Source organism: Diplotaxodon limnothrissa, linkage group LG7 (assembly GCF_057381915.1).
Source record: "Diplotaxodon limnothrissa isolate DT_005_m linkage group LG7, D_limnothrissa_male_GT1.1, whole genome shotgun sequence".
Classification (NCBI taxonomy): domain Eukaryota; kingdom Metazoa; phylum Chordata; class Actinopteri; order Cichliformes; family Cichlidae; genus Diplotaxodon; species Diplotaxodon limnothrissa.
This window is the reverse complement of record NC_140602.1, coordinates 54743513-54766853: the sequence shown is the minus strand read 5'-3', so window position 1 is coordinate 54766853 and position 23341 is coordinate 54743513. Positions and strand designations below refer to the sequence as shown.

At 38.6% G+C, this 23341-nt stretch overlaps 1 protein-coding gene and 1 pseudogene across 1 annotated transcript; both read right to left on the bottom strand.

The window, feature by feature from the left end:
- Positions 1 to 1685: 1685 nt before the first annotated feature.
- LOC146629248 (sterile alpha motif domain-containing protein 3-like) lies at positions 1686 to 2922 on the bottom strand. Its single transcript, XM_085358454.1, has 4 exons — positions 2731 to 2922; positions 2295 to 2466; positions 2087 to 2166; positions 1686 to 1982 (listed from the first exon to the last, which is right to left on the bottom strand). The coding sequence occupies exons 1-4, from the start codon at positions 2860 to 2862 to the stop codon at positions 1686 to 1688; spliced, it is 681 nt and encodes a 226-aa protein (XP_085214580.1). The 5' UTR covers positions 2863 to 2922.
- Positions 2901 to 5572, bottom strand: LOC146629247 (uncharacterized; annotated as a pseudogene).
- Positions 5573 to 23341: the final 17769 nt, after the last annotated feature.

The window sequence follows — 23341 nt, the reverse complement described above, 5'->3', positions numbered from 1 at the left end:
CTGTATAACACAACATAACCACAATGCATTCTTTTTTTTAACAGTAAAATAACTTGGACGCCCTGCATGTCTCAGCTGTTTCAAAACCTGATAATTATAGGTGTTACCTATAATTAGGTAAGGCCAACTGCTTTCAAGTATGCAGTTCTCAAGATGACTGACAAGTACTCAGGTAGATACTTGATCAGTGGGTGGAGCAGTAACCGCAAATGTTATTACACTGAAACCAATTGCAGCTTAAGGTTTTCTTTCAAGTCTCCACATCAAAAGACAGTGACAGATATGTTCCATTTAAGGAAAAGAAGCGGCCCTCAATGCGCTGGCAACTTCTGTGCACTAAGGAAACATGTATTCTCCAAGTGGTTGGCAAGCGGTTGCTGAAAGTTGCTGGCAGTTGGGTGAAAATGGTTGCAAAGTGGGTGCCACACTAAAAGCCTCCTTGTTTGGTTGGTATCATATTGCCACGGTTGACTGCATGAAAGACCCAGACTTGTCTGCAAACACTCACTAACTGACAACCTTCAAAGTAAAAGTACTATTTAGTGAGAATCTGATGAGCGCAAACAAGTCAGTGTCTTTCATGGAAACTACAGGCAGCCATGGCAATCTGCTAGGACCGTAAACAATCAAAAGAGGGTTTTTGGAGCAGTACTGTATACCTCTTAGCAAATAATCTACCAAATGACAACAACCAACTACCTCCAGTAAACACTCGCCACCCTGTCCTCAAAGTACATGTTTTTCTCTGGCGAGTACCTTGGTAACGCATCCCATGTTTGGATACATCTCAAGAGAGATTTTGGCCCCTCTTGTTTACAGAACTCTAAATCCTTTAGGTTCCTTGGCTTGGTAACTTGGTAACCTGAAACTTCAACATTCATTTTGTTGGAAATGAATAAACTTACAATTCAGCTACATGTAGCTAACATGACATCACCCACTGGTTAGTGAATCCTACTGTAAAGCCTTCAGCTTTATAGATAAAACTTAATTAGGAGGGGTACATCTGGCAGTGCAACTAAAGGCACAGCACCCTCAGATGTGCAACAATGTGTCTTGACAGTAGCCACAGCCTTAAACATACCTCAAAGTGGACGCAGAGTCCAGTCCAATGAGTGAACCTCATTTTGTATTCAGTATGATTTTAAGCTAGTGATGGAGAATGATAAATTCATCCTTATAAAATTTTTTATTGAGATCAAAAAATCAAGAAAAATGAAGGGTTGTTTTACCATACACACTCAGAAATTAAAGTACAGAAATGTACCTATAGGGGTACAATGTCTTGTCACTGGGGTGGTACCCTCTAAGGTACCGTTCTGTACCCTAAACTGTGGGTACTGATTTGTACCCTTGTAATTTGTACCTTTTACACGTCAAACCTGTACTTTAAAGGGCAAAGTTGTACCCTTAGTATAAAGTACAAAAAAGAACCCTTAAAAGGAGTACAAAAATGTCTTTCTAAAGGTTCAGTATCTACACACAGATTTCCTATATTTTTCCTCTCAAGATTTGAAAAATTGAAGATACAAAGTCAAAAATACTTGTCACATTTATTACCTTCTTAAATACATTGCTTAACTGTTACATACAAACTGTTATCAACAGAGTATGTGTCATAAGCTGCAACATCAATTTCCTGTCCAGGTTTTAGCACCGTCCATTCACTATCAATGGCATGGTGGTCAATACAGAAGATTTATTTGTCTGGTGACTGTGATTGGCAGAGGCCGGTCCTCACCCTCATCTATTTTCACAATGTACTTTTGGAGAAAAATCAGGGTGTTCTTCAGATGTTTTGGATAAGCAAGGTTGAAGACAAAATACAAGCAGAAAGAAGAGATGATTCCTTCAAAAATACACGAGCTTCTGCACACTTCACTGCCATCCAACTTCACAATGTTTGGAGCGCTTCTGGAGAACACTGGTTTCCAGTCTTCATGAAGTAGCTGAACAGTTGGATAGGGGGTTTTAGGATGAACCTTTGAAGTCAAAAGAGAAGGTAGAGGAAAGCAATATCTTAGTCTCTTAACAAAAGATACATTTGTTTTCGTTTTATATAGACTAAATATTTTAATACACACACCTCTCCAAGTATGACAAAGAGATCCAGTTTCTCCTTGAAGACGTATGGCAGGAATAAAAGTGCAGCCCTTGTGTCAAGATCTGCCAAAAAAACAACAACAAAAAAAACAACAACACAAGATTACCCATACATTTTATCTGGCATTTCCAGTTACCTATAAAAATTATATAAAATGGAAGCCTTGAAGTTAAAAAAAAAAAGCAAATACCTGGTAGGTCATCAGTGAGAGCCTCCTCTCTTGCATCAAGGTAGAGCTGGTAGAGTGGGGTTTTCCCTCGTGTAAGGTCAATCACCTTTGCTGCAACACATGAGAGCCCTTCACGAAATTGCTGGCTTACATTACCCGTTGTTGGTTGGATCCACCCGAGTTCGTTGCACAGCTACAAGTAAAAAATTCATTTTCAGTACAAAATAACAGTGTATGAAAATGAAATAATCTAAAGTTGATATTAATTATGTATGGTGCTGCATAATTATTTTTTTTATAGAATTTAACAACAATACTGTAAGAAGTTACATGAACATACAAAAAAAGGAAAGAGGGACAGATGAAGAAAGCAAGGTCAAGGGCAAATAAAATTTACTACTATAAACATGTTAAATGTGACAGCTATTTCCAAGTTCAATTCAGCTTTCTGACTTACACCAGTAGGCATCCCTAAGAAGGGGTACTTCTTCAACACATCCTCCACAGGCATACCATCTGCAATTTCTTTCTGCCGCCAAGCAAACGTTTGCTGCATACGGTTATGAACCACCATGGTATCTGGTTGCATCTTCTGATATTGGCACTGTAAGACCTTTAAGTGGGCGTCTATGGATAATAAATCCTCTCCTTGGACGCATGGTCCCTTGAAAGAAAGCAAGAGTGAGAAGAGAAAGTCAAAACAGATTAGAAACCCAACATAAGACTAAATATACAATTAGAGCTGACACAATCTGTGCATCACAAAGAACTTGTATCGGTTAAAGTTAACCGATACCATGAACCAATATTTAAAATATGGAAACTCTGAAATAATTTCACATAAAATCTTAATTGTTAACTTGAAATTTTAGTTTTGGAGTCATATTTAAAATGTTTTTTTGTTTTTTTGTTTGTTTTTAAAATCTAGTTCACCCTCTTTTAGCGCCTTCCAATTAATAATTTTTTGTGAGGTAGAAGTATTAGCACTGGTACTTTGTATTAGCAAGTGCTCTAATCCAAGTATTGGTATTGTTTCGGTTTGAAAAAAGGGGTACAGTTGCATCCCTAATCCTTAGTTTTAGATGCAATAACAGATGCAAGAACATTTTATAGCTCAAGATGTCCCTCACACCAACCTGACAAACATTTCTCTGACTTGTTCGTTGACATTTATTAGGCTGCCCTCTCCTCGTAGAACCAAACTTCTCCTTACAACGTCTCACTGCCTCACTGTCGACTAGTGGTGCCCGCTCTGATTTGAATTTACGTCTCAAAGACATATGCCATGTGTGCTTGTTGAACAGAAACATAAGTTACTGTAAAAACAATCTACACAAAATACACCCAACAAAGAATCAGTAAACATACTTCATACAAACCTACTGAGAGGCTACAGATTGTCTTACTAACAAAACAAGATTGAAAAAAGCTTCACTTTTACTTTGTAATCTTGAAGGAACCTTATGCAAATTTTAAATTTAACTTACATAACCATTTCCCTCACGATCCTTGAGGAAAGGATACTTCATTACCAGCGTCTTCACAGCTTGCACATATTCAGAATTTGTGGGATACCTGTAATATCAGAAGAAACATAAGTGTTAGAGCAACTGCTGACAAACAAACTTTATCAAGTGTCAGTTATTGTTTCTTAGTAATGTAGCGTTTATTTTCAATATGACAGATTCAGCTTTTTCTAAAGCAACAAGCTAACATTACCCTGATTAACTTACATAGTATACTGTGCCACAGCTTCATATAGAACTCTGATTATTGTGTGTCTGTCCCTTGGATTTTTATGGCACGGTTCTTTGTTGTCCAGTTTTAGTTGCAGATTTTTGGGAAATCTTGGAATTTCAAAAGAGGCTGGCAGTCTCAAAGTATTTTCATTGCTGTGAAAACAGTTAAGTGTTTGTTTTTATTGCATGAATTGAAGTATAAAACACTACAGTAACAATACATATGGTAGGAAAAATGATCATATTAACTAAATCCTAAAAGTGCCAACATGTATGCTTCAGACATACTAACTTCATTATAAATAAGAAAATACCTTATTGAAGTTGACGAAGTAGATGGTTGCCAGTCTTCTGGAGAGACAGTCTGTAGAGTCAGCCTCACTGAAGATTCCTTCATCCTTGACACAAATTGGTTGAATTTAACCTGCTTTTTGAAGGATCCTTGGAAAAAGGTATGCAACCATAGTCTCAGTAAGACCGCAGTCAACTGTGTCACCATCAACCTCATTGTCTGCAAGATAAATGGTAGTACAAACTCTAAATTCCATGTAAGGATATTTATCACCACATTTTTACATGGGTAAAAACCGTATATCACACACATTAAAACCTTTTGTACAACTTCTTTCAGTTCAAAGAAATATTCATTAAAAAAAATCAGTAAATTTAATAAACCAAATTTTTAGAGTGAATCCTCTCGATATGCAAAGTTTTCATTTTTAAATTTAGATGTTTGTTTGGGACTACTGGACACAGGAGAGCAGAGTCTGAGCATGCTTTTGTGCCCTTTCAAGTTTGGAAGAAAAAAAAGAGACTAGAATGCTGTAATTTGTTAATATTCACTACTAAGGTGACTCCTTTCTCCAGATTTCCGACAGTTTCTGCCGTCTGTTCTTTCAGACCGATTACTTATAGCGATAACACCCGCAGGACCGTATTACAAGCTCAGATTACATGCTGAAAAAGTTCCCACATTGCTTAAAACGCGACTATCAAACCCCAGCTGCGACACCCTTGTTATATTTTAAACAAGTGCAGCGTCAAGATATTTCCTTTAAACGTTATATTCAGTGTGTGTTGATGGCCTTGGAATGGATGTAAAAACGTGATTTTATTAAACCATTAATACACTAACCGTAAACTGCATTCAGCTACCAGGGAATCAAATTTCGCGCCGTTCCGCTGCGCAGGGGTTACCAAACCCATAGACTGTGGCCGAACCACATATATAAGTTCAAACTTATACAAATACTGTGTACACATTTTTCATTTTTCAGAACTGTGACCTCAACTTTACACATGAAACGTTTATAAAAACGTTTGTAAAGAGACATAATTTGAGCTAAGAGAGTGCCGAAACTAGCTAAATTGCTAATATACGTTAAGCTAGGCTAAACCAATAATTAGTAATTACGCTACATTTTTCTTTAAATAAAACTTACCTCTGAAATGCTGAGCTTCAGCTTCGGTGACATCTAAGCCCCACTCTTGTATTTTTGTTACGAGTTCCTCGGTTGAAAGTGAACAGAGCACACCAGGACTTGCAAGTTCGTAATCCATCTCCGTCCGTTGATAAAACAAAATGGCACCTGCTGCATTTACAGAAAATTCTAGAATCCACCAGCTATTCGTTGAGTTTCTTCTTCTACTTTTGTTTGATGTTGTGAGGATGGGCTCAACTCGCACTCCGAGTTCAATAAGGGTGCTTTTTTGTAATTCATCCAAATAGTTATACTTTAAAAAAAAACACTCTCTTAAAAAAATGTTTAAATGCATTTTTACTTTTTTTCTTTCAAATAAATTCATTGCTCTTAAAGCAGCTTAAAAATAAGGGGGGTTCAGGGAATACAAAAACAACAACAGCAATGAAAATAATAAAAAATAAAATAAAAACACTAAAATATATGCTTAAATCAATACAGTTGCAAATAAATTACTGTCAAAAAGAATTAAAAAAAAAAACCTCTAATCAAAAAGAGCTTAATCAACCTGTACTTTATCTTTTGAAAGAATGGGTACAAATAAGTACTTTTCACAATTAAGGAACATGTATGTACCTTTCAGACGCTAAAAAAGGTACAGATAGTTACCCCGAGGTCCAATATTTGTCCTTAGACTGTATTAATGTCATTTTTGTACCTTGGGGCACAGTAATGTACCCCTTCTGTACCCCTATTTCTGACTGTGTAGACTTCTACACACCCAAACTTATTTTTGAAACCAGAGGAATCGCCCCCTTCTGGTTATTAGAAAGACTACAGCGCACTGACTTCCCCTTTTAGATCTGTAGGCTGTTTCCATCCTTTATATTCAGTCTTTGCTTAGACAAGAAAAGAAAAAAGTTTGTTTTATAATATGTTGAACCACTTCAAATGTCTTCATAGAGCATTCGTCACGTGTGACAAGGTTATTAGACAGTGTTTAAGAAAAGAAAGAGAAGTACTTGAAATGCATAAATGATTCGACAGTGTAGACTTTGGCCCTCCCAAACTTCACCTCTCTGTCTGTTTCCTGCATGAATCACCGTGAGTCATTAGTAGTCCAGATCACTGACCAGACTTTGTGAGGATATGTTGAGTCTGCTGAATTTTCTGTCAGTTACATCTGACTGCTTTTCAGGTCCACTCAGACCTGACTGAAACTCTGTTATAACCGTTTTCCTAAAGTATGTTCCGGTTCAGTAAGAAAGCTTTCATGGCTCGACATGTTAAGACTTGATATTTCAGTGACATTCTTGTTGAATGACATAGAGGTAGATGGGAAACCTTTCCTGCTCTCTTTGTGTAAGAGAGAAAACTAGTGTTTGTCCTAATATGCACCTATCGTTCTCGTAAATAAAACACTGACTTACTAAATGTGAGTTTACATGGCGATGTAATCACCGTGCTTTTGGTGTCTGTTTTAGCTTAAAGTACACTACCTTGTAACACTAGCCAGACTTGGGTCTTTGATTGTGGCTATGATATATTCATAATATTTATTCTCTGTTTGGAAACGCTGTGAAATTAACTTCCATCCATCCATCCATTCGCTTCCGCTTATCCTTTTCAGGGTCGCGGGGGGCGCTGGAGCCTATCCCAGCTGTCATAGGGCTTCTTTCTACAAATATTCACACTGATATGTATTTTTATTGTCACTGCATTATGTTTTCAGTGGTTTAACTCACTCATTTAAAGCCAGTGTTGCTTGCAGCCAAGTGAACCAAACCAATGAGCAGCTAGTCAGACTAAACCCAAATTAAAAAATGCTCATTTACTGTTTATCTATGACATGTAATAGTGTTGGTTAAACAAGAGGACAGATAGGTACAAGATGAGTTCACAAGCATGAAAAACAAAAACAAAACAGTTGTATAGGAGTCCAAAATGTACTGTAGAGCATGGTTGCTTGGCCATGAGGGAGCTTCTAGACAACTAATACATATCAAATGAACCCATGGGATTTAGCTTTCTGTTTGGAATATCAGCAAAGGCTCATTTAGTCTAAAATGAACAACACTTGGAGGGATTGTCTTGTAGACATCAATTCAGTCTGTTATGGTCTCTCTGGGTTCCTTTCTAGTGACAACTCTGACACGTCTGACAGCAGTATTCTCCGAAGACCTAATTAGCCTGACCATTAAACTCAAAAGGATGATGGAAGGTGCTGAAAAGAACACTGCAAAGCAACAAATATTTGTCACTTTGTTTACTGCCAAAACTGATTAAGACAGCTTGTCTATATTTATTTTACCAGCTCTCAATATTCAGATTTTATTTCAGGATCTAACTCTCCGTGCTGTGTTTGTGATGTTGGATTACATATATTGCACAAATTCTTCCTAATAACCTTATATAGTCCTCACCATATGAGAGGTTTTAACCACTCAGTGTGCGGCTGTGTGTGTGTGTGCGTGTGTGTGTGTGTGCGTGTGTGTGCGTGTGTGTGTGAGAAGCATAAGGAGTTGATAAATTCCTTGAGGCAATCGAGGAGGGGAATTCAAGAAAGGGAAAAAGAAAAGATGTGATCCCTGAAACATGCGAGCGCTTGACGTAAACAAACATACCAGGAGGATTTCAAAGTGTCGGCCCCTCAGTGGAAATCCTCTGATGCGCCGATGGCATATAAAGAGACAAATGCACCGCAGAAAGGTATGAAGACATACTGTCTGCCCACACACACGGTGCCACTGTGAAGACCCTTTCTCTTTCATGTGTTATCAGGCGAAGGCTCAGTTGTTTGTTTACTGGCAATTTGTGCTGTCAGCAGCCCACAGACCATACCCATATCAGTGCCAGGCCAGGAATGTAACCATGTAATGGAGGTGGAGGCGGTGGGAGGTGGGGATTTCCCCTCAAGCTCTACTGATAAGCTCCATGAAGCTTGCCGCAGCTTGTATTTAGAAAACATCTGTTGAATTCTTTGGTCATAACGAAAACTGTTTGTAGTTAAGTTCATGTGAGAAATGCGAGTATGCTGCAAATTGCTGTAAACATATGTTACATCCCAGTGTTCTCGGTTTCCATATCAACCCTGGCTACGGCAGGTGATTGGCACTTGTGCTGGCTTGTGGGCTGGGCTTATACAGGCTGGTCCTTTGTTTTAGCACACTCCCTCTAACCTGCTCCGTGGTGTTTGGCATTAGGCTCTTCATTTATCTGATTATCTGCCTACAATAAACAGTGGCGTGTAAACTCTCACTGTCGTGCTGTGTCTACTAATATGTTTGGCGTTAGATCATGGGACGAGCCTCTATTATAATATTAAAGACATTATAGAGAAACTTGGGAGACTTGTCCCATGATCTAAACCTACCCCATCACCTTTGGCTCACAAAGGTCATATATGTGTTACCACATCAGGTAGGTTGGAATTGCTGAGTTGCAGGACTTGGAACATAAAGGAATTGAGAAAAGGAGTCAACTTTTGTTCACTGTAAACAAAACCAAATACTAAATACAAGGAAGCAAAAACCTGACCCTGGAAAATGAAAGCTGGGAACATGAACTGGGAATAGACTAGGCAGTAACAAGGGGACCAGGAACACGGTGACACATGCAACGCAACATGGGACTACGAGACAACAGGCAGAGGAAGACAGGGGACTAAATGCACAGAGGATAACGAGGGGATAGGAAACAGGAGGGAAACACAGCCAGAACTAATCAGACATAATGATACAGGGAGGAAGCAAAACTAAACACAACGAACACAGGACGAGAGACTGTCAAAATAAAACAGGAAACACACTGAGATGCAGACTAAAAGACAAAGGTTTGACTCTGGAACCGGGTGATAAACAGACATGGGAACATGATAGACGAGGGAATAGAGAGGGCGAGAGACATGACTGCCTGGGGAGAACACAGAGGAGACCAAGCCAACCAGAGCATGAAGGGGAACAGACTAAATGAACATGAACCTAAGAACTGCAAATACAAATGGATCATAGCACTCTTAGTTTGCATAAAGAAAGATCTCCAATCTGTGGTAGACCAGTTTTGGTCCTCAGGGTAATTTAAGGAATTTAAAGATTTTCTGTGTCAAAAGCAATAGTGGTCTGGCTGAACAGGAGATACTAGTTGAAGTGTTTGAGTTGTTCTGTGACTTAACCACTGAAGGTGAAGAGACAGAACAGTTGCAGCAGAGTGAAAGGATACAGGACAGAGTTGTAGGATTAAAGGAGCTGGAAATAAAGACTTGGGTCTTTAAGAATTAAGGGTTGAGGCAAGGAAAAGGAGCAGGCAAGGTGGTGTGAGCAAAAAAAACAAAAACAAAAAAAACAAAGGCATGCACATGAAAGAGAAATGAATGAGATGGAGCTTAGAGCTCAAACCCAAAGTGCCACCATGAAAAAATGAGTAATTTTGATATTTGTAAAAACAATAATCTGGCCCCCCTTTCAGCGAGAAAGATGTTGAAAAGTACTTTCTGCACTTTGAACGTGTAATCAAAGAATTGCTAGACCTTACTGTTTTAGTTTTTTCTAGTTGGTAAAGCTCAGGAGGCATATTCATCACTCAGTATAAAGAAGAGTATAGACTGTGGCCTTGTTAAAGCTAGTATTGTGCGAGCTTATGAACTGGCGGCAGAAGCTTACCTGCAGCATTTTCATGGTTGTTCAAAAGATGAAGCATAAACTTATGTGTAATTTGTTGGAGAAAAGGAGACATTATAGCACTGGCACAGATTTTCAAGAACAAGGGTGATGTGCAGTGCTTTAGTAACTACAGGGGAATAAAGTCAATGAGTCATACCGTAAAGCTATGGGTAAGAGTTGTTGAGGCTAGGTTAAGAAGCGAGGTATGTTCACTAAGCAGCACTATGCTGAGAAAGAGCCCTACAGATACGATTGCTTTGGGAGTATTGAGAAAGTATAGAGAAAGTCAGGAGTTTCACTGTGTCTTTGAAGATCTAGAAGCGCATGCCAAGAGAAGAGCTGTGTTAGTGCATGAGGCAAAACCCCAACAACCAAATGACCCTGTTTGAGCAAGCACTTGGAGACAGTAGGAAGGAAAAACTCCCTTTTAACAGGAAGGAACATCTGGCACAAACAAGGCTCAGGGGGGAGCAGCCAGAGGTGTGGACTCGAGTCACATGACTTGGACTCGAGTCAGACTCGAGTCATTAATTTTATGACTTTAGACTTGACTTGAAAAAATGTTCTAAGACTTGTGACTTGACTTGGACTTTTACACCAATGACTTGGGACTTGAATTGGACTTGAACCGGTTTACTTGAAAAGACTTGATATTTTACCCCAAATATAAAATTTAACATGCATATTATATAGAGATTGAAAATGTGACGTCATTCACGGGTAGAACCGCAAAGGATTCTGGGAACTCGTGGCAAGCGGTACTAGCGCACGCAGGCTTTCAATTGAAATCAGTCACACAGCGATAAAAAGAAACACAAAAATGTCAAGAAGCTGTTGTATTATTAACTGCAATAGCCGGTCGCATGACAGCCACGGGAAGCCGACGGGTAAAGAGATCGGTTGTTATCGGATTACGTCGTTGAAGAGAAATTGTTCGAGCCATGTTTCCGAAGTAACAAAGAGGCAACGGGTGGCCTGGATTGCAGCCATTCAAAGACCAATTATAACGTCTCAGAACACTCCAGCTCACAGGTTAGTCTGCTCCAAGCATTTCCACAAAGGTCAGTCTGCTGTTGTAGTTAATGCGTCATTTTTCTTAACATAATTGGTGATATAGGTTACAGTCTGGCGCTGAACAGAAATTGTCGCGCTATGCTCCTTTATTTATTGTGCATAAATAGTGAATTGTCCTGACACAATATTGCGTTTCGCTTCTGTTATTATGGTACATTGACAAAAACATATACTTTTATTCACAGGGTAAAACAGTTGTTTTGTATCACTAATTGTCCAGTACGATTACAGCATACAATATTATTGTCACTGCTACATTTCTGTAACGCGTACCAGAAATTATTTCCACTGCTAATTAATTACCATTGAGCTCAAAGGTTATATTAATAAACGGTTAAGGAATGTGTATTTATGACGACGATTTGTGAGACTGGTAAACTTATGATACGTACGATGGTCTTTACTTTCTACACGGTGCATTTCAAGGTCCTGTACCCATCCGTCGGTAAACTGTACCTGGGCTTGTTGCAGTGACCGGAAGTTACTAAACTTCACGAGTGTATGCACTCACTCCAAGAAGCGTATGATTATAAATATGCATATAAATATGCTACGATGAGATAGCTGACTTCATCTAACTAGCAAATGTTTTCCAGGCTACGTTGGTGATGCAGTTTTTTTTTTAATGATATTTAAAAAAAAAAATCATTTATTTATGTATGATATTTTTGTCATGCGATTTTAAAGCCAGTCCTACAACCGCATCCAAGAATAACATGCAGCTTATCTCAGAACTGTCGGTGAAAATTATTCTTGGAGCTAGGTTTAATTGAGCTGCATTTTAAAGAGGTGCAATTTCACAATTTGTGTATATTTTCTAAGTTCACTATTTTGTCATGTGTTGAGAAAAACACAGATTTAAAAATTACATGGTCTAATATTTACATTTAGCATATAACTGCAACATGCTTTTTTTCGGGGGTTTTTAAAGACTCGAAAGGACTTGAAATTCAAAATTTCAGACTTGTGACTTTACTTGGACTTTTACACCAGTGACTTGAGACTCGACTCTGACTTGCCTGACATTACTTGAGACTTGACTTGAGACTTGAGGATAAAGACTTGAGACTTACTTGAGACTTGCAAAACAATGACTTGGTCCCACCTCTGGGAGCAGCCATCTGCAGGAACCTAGGGGGTGAGGAGAGGAAGCAAGCAAGAGAGTAAGCGAAAGAGCACTTAGGTGTAGAAAAAGGTGTAGAAAGGTGTAGAAAAATGCTTGTGTAAATGGGTAAATGAGGCATGTTGTATAAAGTACTTTGAAGGCTCCAGGAGAGTAGAAAAGTACTATGTAAGAACTAGTTCATGAACAAAACAACAAAAACAGAACAAAACAGAGGGGCTTCCTGGAAGGGAAGAAGGACATGCAAAGGGTTGTTGTTGCTGAGGATGATGATGGAGGTAGGCAATCTGCTGTGGCAGCAACTGAAAGCTGAAGTAGAAGATGTATGCTGTTTATGCAAAAATTGTTTTTCTCACTTAGTTATTGCACAATGTGAAGTAAAATAAAAATAAGTAAATTAAGATCTTTGACGCAACAACAAATATTAGAAATTGCAAGACTAATCTCGATGAACAAAGTGTACAGTGACAGGAGAGTCCAAAACACTAATACCAAAGGTAGTTGGAAGATGGAGTATAAGCGGTGACCTGAGAAACACTGAGAGAGAAATCAAGGTCATAGAAATGCTTGGAAAAGTGAGAAAACACAGAAGGAAAAACACAGAAAGTAAAATAAAGCAAAAAGTAAACCAAAAAGGACCAGATAATATACATAAACACTAGGGGTGCAACGATACTCGTATCGATATTGAACCGTTCGATACAGTGCTTTCAGTTCAGGTATGCATATGTATTGAACAATATAAAATTTTAAATTTATTTTATCAACTTTTCTTCTGACGATGCTGTCTGTGTTGAGAGCTCAGTGGATCTGTGTTCGACTACTCTGCCTAGGCTGCACTGTCGAGCGCAGATCCACTGAGCACAGCGCAAGCTAGCAAGACAAAAGCTAAGCTTGTTGCAAATTGAACCTCCCCCACCCTCATTCAGATCTGGCCTTTGGAACTATTTTGGTCTTCATGTGAAGTATGACCCTGAAGGTAAGCTCGTCATGGACAAAAGTAAAACAGTATGTCAGATGTGCCACACTGATAAAAGCTATTTTGGAGAGAGGTATATATAATCTATGCAAATCATGTAAAATTTTCTCTATTATTGCACTCAGCCAAGGAATTATAAAGTAATGGGTTAATTATACCCTTTCCCTAACAGTTACAACATTACATTAAAAAATGCAGTAAAATATACCCCCAAACAATGAGTCTTATGTTCCTAATTGCGCATGCGCCAGACTGCGCTTTTTGACCAAGCGGGACAGCAAGCAAATTCTGGGTCCTTTTTCCGGCTTCCAACAAACCCGATCGAACCACAGAAGTGAAGGTATGCTATTTACATAGGGTGAATAATATATAATAGCGTATGCAAATGGTAATTTTTGAAGTAATGAGCTATTTCACTTCACTTGTATTGCTTAAGTCTGTGTAATGCACCATTACTTGAAATAAAACTTTGAATCTGCTGCTGTCTGTTAACCGTCTAGACATCTGCCGGTAAGTTGCAATGAAATGTGTTCGTGGTGCGCTTTTTATCAGTCAGCATGCATGACCAGTCCCGGACTATGTAATAAGAACATTGAGATGATGAACCATCTGAATGTCTTTTTTGGGGGGGTACATTTTACCTTATATGAATAGGTAATGTTTATCAACTGATAATAATTAAATTTTATTAGTAATTATATAATTAATTTTACCTAATTTCAATGAGTAAGTAGCTGTTGAATATATGCGTAAATATGGGGTAAATTTTACCCAATTTAATTAAGTATTTCATAGCTTTTTATTGAAGCTATTTTATACACAATATATTGACTTAAATCTACCCCAAAAAACTCAATGCAAATTGTTACCTCAGATTTATTGGGTAAATTCTATTGTGGCGTTAACGTCATTTCAACGAGATTAACGCTGACAGCACTAGTGGGAACACAAAGAATATGACAGCACATTTACGCCGACTTCATCGTGCAAAGACAAGTGGAAGCAGACAAAAACAACAAGCACGCATGCTACAAACTTTACCCGAGTCATTTAGACAGCCGTTAGCACATGATTCTCCTTATGGAGACCTGATATGTTTAATATGCTGCTGAGAATATAGCCCAGAAGAAGCGGATAGTATAGCTTTTATTTTGGAAAGAGCCATTTCTCTGTAATAAACTCTCTTTTCCAAAGATGAGTGATTTCTCGATCAGATAGATTTATTTTTTATTACTTTGTTGTTTCAGCAAAATTACATTTAAAAACTGTACTTTTGATTTAAAGTATATATATTTTATATATATTTTAATAAATGACAAATTAAAAAAGCATGAACATTTTTTTGTATCGAAAAAATATCAAACCGTGACACCAAAGTATCGAACCGAACTGAACCGTGAATTTTGTGTATCGTTGCACCCCTAATAAACACATAACACTGACACTCTGGGACACCGTTGGGCTGGGTGGAAGTGTTTTATCACGACTGCAAAGCCGACTCATCAGTAAATCAGAGATGGAGTATACAGCACTCTCTGATTTAAGCCTCCTGCAAGCCTGAGACCCCCTTATGCTGGAATTAAGCCTTGGGCGTTCGATGTTTGCGCTTCTACTCGTCTATTATTTACCACATCACTGCATTGAAAATGATGATATAGTGTCAAAGAGTTGAAGAACCACACTACCAAAGTTCGGTTAACTTTTATTCCCCCAGAATGCTGACGGAGCGTGCAGAGCAACCCTTTCTTTAGTGGGGCAGCCATAAAGGGTTCAGACAGTCAAATGATTTGAAACCTTTTTGGTTATGTGGTTTTGAAGTACCTCAAAAACAAATTCTGCTTTTTCATGTGTCCTACAGCTGGCTTTTAAGGCGGATTACTCCACAGGACTGTGTAAATAGCACTCCATGACTCACGCACATAAACACATGGCAAAAGACTGAGTTAATAACCATGCTGTTGGACAAGTTCTTCAAAAATGCTGTGTTTTTGTAGAAGAAAGACGGAAATGACTTTGAGCTGAGCTGTTGAGTGAAACATCAAGCACAATGAGCGTGGGTGTTATGTAAGTCAATAATACAGGAGCACAGGTGTCAGTGAGAGTACAAAATCCAAAATGCTCCTCATACAGTTAAGGATCTCGGATGTTAAGTTAAAAAGTCAAACAAATGACGTCTTGGATCTATGGAACTGCTTTAGGAAGTTAATATTCATTAAATATGTTGATTTGTTTGAGTTTTGTACTTGCCAGAAGGCCACTCAAAACAGCCAGTCAGCAGACACACCTGAAAACTTATCAGTCATATTGTTGCACTACTAGCTCTGGTAAAGCTGAAGGTATCATTCTTCATGGTTACTGCATATGAATATCTCTCTGAAATGAGCCATTAATAAAGCCATAATAAGCAGGTCTTTATCACATTTCATTTACATGTAGCCTTGGTTTAGTCGACCTAAAATAACTCCTCAGAGGTTAACAGATGACAGCCAGGATGCAAGTTTCTTTAAAAGGATCTAGCTTCTGCCTGCTGGCTACACATTTAAATTCAGACATGACTTCAGGTGGAACAAAGATGAAACTGATATAACTTTTGTTGTGTGTGACGTAAAGGTCAAGTGTTCAACCTACCAGAAGCCGCCTTTTTTTTTAAGCGCTTTTTTTTTGTCTTCGTCAGCCAAGAACTTTTGACACTGTTGATGTCTGTGCTCTCCTGGGTTGAAGGCTGCCTCCACAGATCCTCACAGCTGCCCTGGTATTTAAAAAGTTATATGGATTTTTTTTCTTTCTTCCTGAACCACAGTCAGTCATCTTTCTTCTCCTGCCAGATGATCTTTCCTTTCCCTTTCTCACTTGCCTGACTTCCCTTTCCTTTTTTTTTCAACACTTCACTCTTATTCGTAGGGAAATATTTTGAGTTGGGATTTACTCAGTTGAAGTAAGATGTTTTTCATTCTTTACCTCAATCAGTAGTGGCTTTAATCTTCTTGGTTACTCCACTACTTTTGTCATTCTTTATGTGGGTAACCTGTAAAATCCATAAAACAATCAACCACAAAAACACCCGAGGTGAGTCTTTATTTTGACTAATTTCTGCTTACCCTGTAAAGATTCTCACATCTACTTCAGTTTTGCAATAAATGTCGCATGATTATATCCACGACTGCCCAGGGCTGTCCATTCGAATAATCACCATTACAATAGAAACAGCTTACACACTGATAGCTTAAAGATCATTACACCACCATTAGGCCATTAATCTTAATGGTTGTAATTCTGTGGGTACTTTGATGATATCTTTGGTGTTACTGTGTCACAGACAGAAAGATTTGCTTCACTCGCCTTTCAAAACACGTGGATAAAAACTGGATTAACGTGTCTTGAAACAGATAAAGACAGTTGTAGCAAATAGATGGTCCATCGTCTTAGAAGCAATACTTAACAAACAGGCATTGTCTGTTTGCACAGTAACTGCATGTGAGCAAATGCACAGTGAGCCTTTTGAAGGATCTCATTTGAATCTGACAGGTTGAGGAAATATTTTGGTACGAAGTATTTGGGATTCTATAAATTCTAGAATAGATTCTATTCATTTGGGAAGGGTAAGTGGTCCTCAAAATGTAGCAGAATGTACTGTATGTATGTGCAGTTTGACTGCAAATAGCTTCCCTGTAATTATATGCTTGTGACTGATTAGCATCAAAAATTCAGATTAGCCTTCACAACAGTCAGCTCATTGCCATACACAGTACTCTCAAAAAATGTGCACACACAAAATACTGACTTTAAGTAATTTGATTATATCTTCCATCTAATTTTGTTACATAACTACAATATAAAACATTATATTTAAGTGAATCCAGTCAAATGAAGTTTACTTGAATGGTATGCAGGTTAGTTTATACCCAGCAGTGGTATAAACTAATGAATTATTTGAATAAATAAACCTTTGATTATATATGTAAACTATTGCTTCATGTTAATAAAGGCAAATAATATTTTTGTAGTGTGTGAATATAATCATGCATATGGTGTTATGTGTGTGTTATGGCTGCTTGACAGTTTATAGACAACTTACTGTCTCAGCTGCTCTGCCAAATATACGTTTGTCACGCTGCGCTTTTCATCTAAGTAAGCCTGATCTCTCTGGGAACAAAACAACATGAAATTCTGTGCAAAATGTTTAGAATGCATTTCCCTGATGCAAAAACACTGTCCCTAAAATGATCGAATGATTGAAAAACTATGGTAATGATATAAAAACACTTAAAGCTGGAGCAGCTTCTTTCATCACTACTGAAGACAGCAGTGAGGGGAAAAAAAGATTCATTTTATAAAAATATTATAATATTCTCCATCATATGTTTCAGTTAATGATACTAGTGAGACTAAAAAGAATGTGTGATGTGGCGTAAAGTCTAATGAATGAACATGTTATGTTTATTTCCATAGAGAAATGGTAAATGGCCTGTATTTGTATAGCACTTTACTAGTCCCTAAGGACCCCAAAGTGTTTTACACAACCAGTCATCCACACACTGGTGATGGCAAGCTACATTGTAGCCACAGCCACCCTGGGGTGCACTGACAGAGGCGAGGCTGCCGGACACTGGCGCCACCGGGCCCTCTGACCAGTAGGCAATGGGTGAAGTGTCTTGCCCAAGGACACAATGACCAAGACTGTCCAAGCCGGGCTCGTACCGGCAACCTTCCGATTACAAGGCGAACTCTCAACTCTTGAGCCACAATGATGAGCCTGTAATGAATGTGATTTTGGATGATGACTTAGGCCCAAGGAACAAGTCTTTGAGTTACAGTCTGCTGGATTTCATGGTCTGCAGAGAAAGTCGTGTGTGATCGAAGATTCAGATCTTTGTTCTTAGATTGTTTAAAATATTTTCAATATTTGGCACTGGCATTAGCCGTTTTTGGTTGAATTTGCTTTTTTCTTTTTTTTTCTCTCATATAATTCAGTGTCTATGCATGGCTCCACATTCAGATTTTGTCTTGTCATTTGATCATCTCCACGTTTGCAAATCAGCTGAACAATCTTTGGTATTTCTTGAGTTTTATCAGAAGTAAAGAAAACCCCTTAGAAATTTTAAATTTCAAATGATATCTAGCATCTTTCTGTTTCTATCACAGCTCCTCTGTTTCTGCTTCTCCCACACTCCATTCCACCAAACTGATCCTCTTATCAGGGATTGTGGAAAGGATTTCTGTATTCACCGTGGCAAATTCTCCACAGGGTTCCTTTTGATTTGTCTCTTCTGTGCACATGTGAGCACCGCCATCATAGTCCTTGTCTTCAATAATAATTTTTATGCCAACGACACCCAACTCTTCTTTTCCTTTCCTTTTTTTAAACACAGCTTGATGCTTCTCTGGTCGGGACCTCCAGCTGGAGATCTGCCCTGCACCTCAAGCTAAGTCTTGACAAGGCTTAGCAGCAGTTCCTTTACTGACAAGCAAGTCTTTGCTCTCTATCACTGTTTATATCACCACAGTGCCGCCTGTCAAGACTTACAAGAGTCTGGGTGCGATTCTTGAGAACTGTCACGGATAAAAAAAATTCTTTAAAAAAAATTAGGCTTGAGGACTTTTTGTAGAAGGAAAAAAAATCAGAATTTCATTTATCTTAAAGATTCATCATCTGATCTAGGACTTTCAGTCAAACTGTCAAGAGTTCTTGACACTTGATTTTTGTGACGGCATCTGTACTATGAGTGTCTTTATGAAATATGTCAGAAAGAAGTTATTTTGAAAAATTTGTAAAAAAAAAAAAAAAGTTTAAAAAATTCAATAAGACTTAAATCCAAAACTACAGCACATGAAGTTATAAGTTCTATGAATTTGCAAAATTTTTCATGTCACATCATTTTACTATTTACCTGAAAACTCAGAAATATACACAAATATCTATGCTATACCTACACATACACAAAGACCTTTGATTATGAAGATGTGTTCTGTATTAATTGTTATGAATTGAACATGCTTTAGTAACATAAGGTCTAATCCATACTATATATACTTTATTATATACATATCTATATATACTCTTATTGCTACACTGTTAGGTTAGGGTAATATTGCTGTAAGCAGACAAGGTTTTTCTGAGGTTTGATATCTTTGATTTAAGAGACACATTTCTAAAAACAGGCATCATTTTTGTTAGCTTGTAAACCATTAGGGATCCAGTTCAGTATTCTGATGCAGAATTTGAAATATATGGAATAAAAGGTATGCATTTCTGCGACTGCATATGCATTTGCTTTTAAGAGTTTCTTTGTGCTGCTTTACTATACGTTTCAAGAACACACACCTTTCTGTATATGTGCTGCAAGTTGTGATGTCCCATCAGTCCTCGAACACTGGCCCAATGTCCTGCATGTGAATTGACCATTTCTCCAGGCTCTGACAGCTGGGGAGGCAGGCGAAGCGCAGCCTGCCTGGGCAGACAGCTGCTATAGCCCTTCGTCTTGCCCTCTAACAGTGAAGCCTTGTGCAGCGCCTGCCTCTCCTGAATGTCAGCACTCACATAACTACCTCACGCTCACATTGCCAGCTCTGTGCATTACTCCGCAACCCCGTCTGTCCCCTCGCTCTTTTTCTTTCCAAGGGATGATCTGTCTATCTGTTGCAAATTTTCACCTCTCCTTTGTTTATGTTTCTCGCCATCTCTACTTTCTGCAGGGATGTCGGCAGGTCAAAAACTTCACCGCTGCAGGGTCAGAGCCTTGCCACGCTGTAAACATCTCGCCATATTCCCACATTCAAATCATCATCTTGTACTTTATTATATACTAAAATAATTCTTTCAGTGAGCTTGTGAACTGTGAATTTACGAAGTATTTCTCCATAAAAGATGATAATTCCTAAAAAAAAAACTGGTTTCAAATAAACACATGTGATTATTCATCTTCATAAATACAATGAAAGCACTTGTGGCATTGGGTAGGTGTGATATAACCTCATGTTTCGGAATGCAGCCTGTGTGTGTTTTCGTTTACCTTGAACAGGGTTGAACTTGCGCTCTGGAGCTTGACTCAATGTTAAGTCCAGTCAAGGAATGCTAATGTGGGAGGGCACTTCAACTAAGCTGGGCTTCCACATCAAGACGTGAAGGATGGGGTGATTCAGTGCTGCGGGAGGATCAGTCACTCTGTGCTTGCAACTTGACCAATTTCCGAGGTCAGAGGGCGTTGCTGTGAAGAATCTGAGTGGATTGACGATGCAGCTGTGTGGAGAGATGCAGTGATTTATCATTCCGGATCAAATCTGAGCAGAAGAAGGAGCAGGATGAAGGAAAGTGGAAATATCACTAAAAAAATTATAGAAACAAATGAACCTCGTCACACTCAATGTTTGTCAATTAACACAAATGATCAGTTAATGCATACAGAACTTACTGATGAATATACACCTTCATCTTTATTATAACACACTTAACAGGAATTAAAACCATAGATTCAAGGTGCACAACGTCTCTCACAGCATATGCAATGCTGCTGCAGAATCGTGCAAAAAACTTTTTTTTATGCATGAGCATGCCTTTTCATTCCACTGAACAATGCTCTCATATATAGCTCTGTCTAGAAAAGCTCAGGTATGTGGTGCTTGTGTGAAAACAAACTGAGGTAAGGCACACACACACACACACACACACACACACACACACACACACACACACACACACACACACACACACACGGAAAAAGTAAAGTAAGGCACAAGTGAACCTTATCAGACAATACAGAGGGTGGGAAAAGAACAAAGACAGGAACCATGACAATGACACTGACAATAAAGCAATGAATGATGGACTGTAATGCAGTTGGTTAGGCTATTTAGCAAAAAGTTCTGCAGTGAAAAAGCTATGAAAGCCCATCAATTTGCTTTATTTAATAAAACATGACTTAACACAGCACAAACTTAAGGATAAAAGTACAGTAAAGTACATTTTAATTACTCTCTAAATTCATTCCTTATCTCTGTGTTGCAAGCAATGCCTACATCTGCTGCTGGTGCAGAAATCTACTGTAGATAACCTCATAGCCATAGTTATAGCATGTGTCTGTAGGAATGGAAACATTTCTCAGAGCTTTTGGTTCATACTGACAAGATAGCATGACACAGTGGCTGCAGACTTGTTGGCTGCACGTTGTGATGTGAACTGCCCATTCCTTTACATCCTAAAAGCACTCAATTGGATTGATATCTGGGGATTGTGATGGCCATTTGAGTACACTGAACTCATTGTTCAAGAAACCAGTTTGAAATAATTTGACCTTTGTGACATTGGAGAATGGGGCCATACTTTATGTTTATGCTAAATTCTGATCCTACTACCTGAATGCTACAGCAGAAATCGAGACTCAAGCGATGGTTTTCCCATCTTCTATTGTTCAGTTCTGGTGAACCTGTGTTAACTGTAGCTTCAGTTTCCTGTCCTTAGCTGAGAGGAGTGGCAACCAGTGTGCTCTTCTGCTGCTGTATCCCATCTGCTTCAAGGTTTACCATTTTGCATGTTCAGAGATGGTACGGTAACAAGTGTTGCTTTCGTATTTGCTTGAGGAAGTCTGGCCATCCTCCTCTGACCTCTGCAATCGACAAGACAACTTCACATATAAAATCCCAGTAGACCAGCACCTTCTGAAATACTGAGACCAGCCTGTATGGCACATTCAAAGTCACTCAAAATCACCTTTCTCCCCGATTCTGATGCTTGCCGCGGACTTAAGCAGGTGTGTACTGAGTTTCTGCCACGTGATAGGCTGATTAGATGTTTGTATTAACATGAAGTTGAACAGGTGTACCTAATAAAGTGGCCAGTAAGTATGCTCTTGGTAACAGTTTTGCATTTCGGTATCATATCTTGACAGCTATTGTTCAGTTTTGTATCCAAATAGCTGAAAAGACACAACTGTCTGTATTTCAATTCAGTTAAATGTTTTTTATATAGTACCTCATCGCAACAGTCGCCTCAACGTGCTTCATATTGTAAAGATATAGGTAAAGACCCTATAATACTACAAAGAAAATCCCACCTATTAGATGTCCTACTATGACTAAGCAGTTGGTGACAGTGGGAAGAAAAATCTGTCTTTTAACAGGAAGAAACCTCTGGCAGAACCAGGCTCAGGGACATCTGCGGTGACCGGCTGGGGGTGAGGAGAGGAAGAAAGACCCACTCTCTTCCACACTGTGAACAAGAGCCAGTCGTTAATAATAAGTATTAATAGTAATAATGATAATCAGGCCTTTTAACAATTAGTTTGGCCAAATCTCGAATAAAATGCATTAATATTAGCATTGCTAAATTCAGTTTTCAGAACAGTTCACAGTATGTGACACAATTATATTCAAAACCTATAATCTTCCTTCCCTAAGCTCTATTTTTTAAACCAGTTAAAATACATGTAGCATGAGTTACACTGTCCGAGCCCACACATAAAGCAGAGTGTGAAAGAAATGATTAGAGAAGAATGAGAGCTTGGAACTGAGAAAATCCTTGTGCGCCAGGCTGTGTCTTGAAACCTTGATCTCTTCAATGCAAATCCTTCCCAGAGGTCATAAGTATTTTCGTGCATGTGAGAGCATGTTTCGGCAACAACAATCATCTGTTCTGAATGCTCTGAAAATAAGCTATGTCATGTATGTGTGTGAATGCGGTTGTTGTTTTGTTCCGTCTTGGTGTGTTAACGTTTGGCAACTCGTTTGATGCCAATATCAACTGGTTGATCCAGCTTTGTCAGACTGCTCATTTAGACGACGTGTCTTTATGTGAATTAGGTTTCGTCTCCCACGCTTCGTTCATCATCCTGTTTTCTTTGTTAAGCAGCACAAGTTCTTTCTTTTTAAAGATCCTACTGGTTATTTAATGCCGCACTAAACCTTTGTGTGTTAATCACCGTGTGAAAAAAAAGCCACACACACACACACGCGCACACAAATAGCTATCATCAATTCTTTCCACTAAAGCAGTGATTTATTGCTGTGGCAGTTTTACTGCACACCCACCACTCTTTAAATGTTATTCTTACACCTGCTTTCTCCCTCTTACCCCACATTGCC

Excerpts from the sequence above, each read along its gene's own strand:
- LOC146629248 (XM_085358454.1), bottom strand. The coding sequence starts at position 2,862 with ATGCAACCAGATACCATGGTGGTTCATAACCGTATGCAGCAAACGTTT. Across the intron at positions 2,167-2,294 it reads TCTCACTGATGACCTACCAG|ATCTTGACACAAGGGCTGCA; the intron begins GTATTTGCTTTT and ends TTTTTTTGGCAG. Across the intron at positions 1,983-2,086 it reads TCTTTGTCATACTTGGAGAG|GTTCATCCTAAAACCCCCTA; the intron begins GTGTGTGTATTA and ends TTGACTTCAAAG.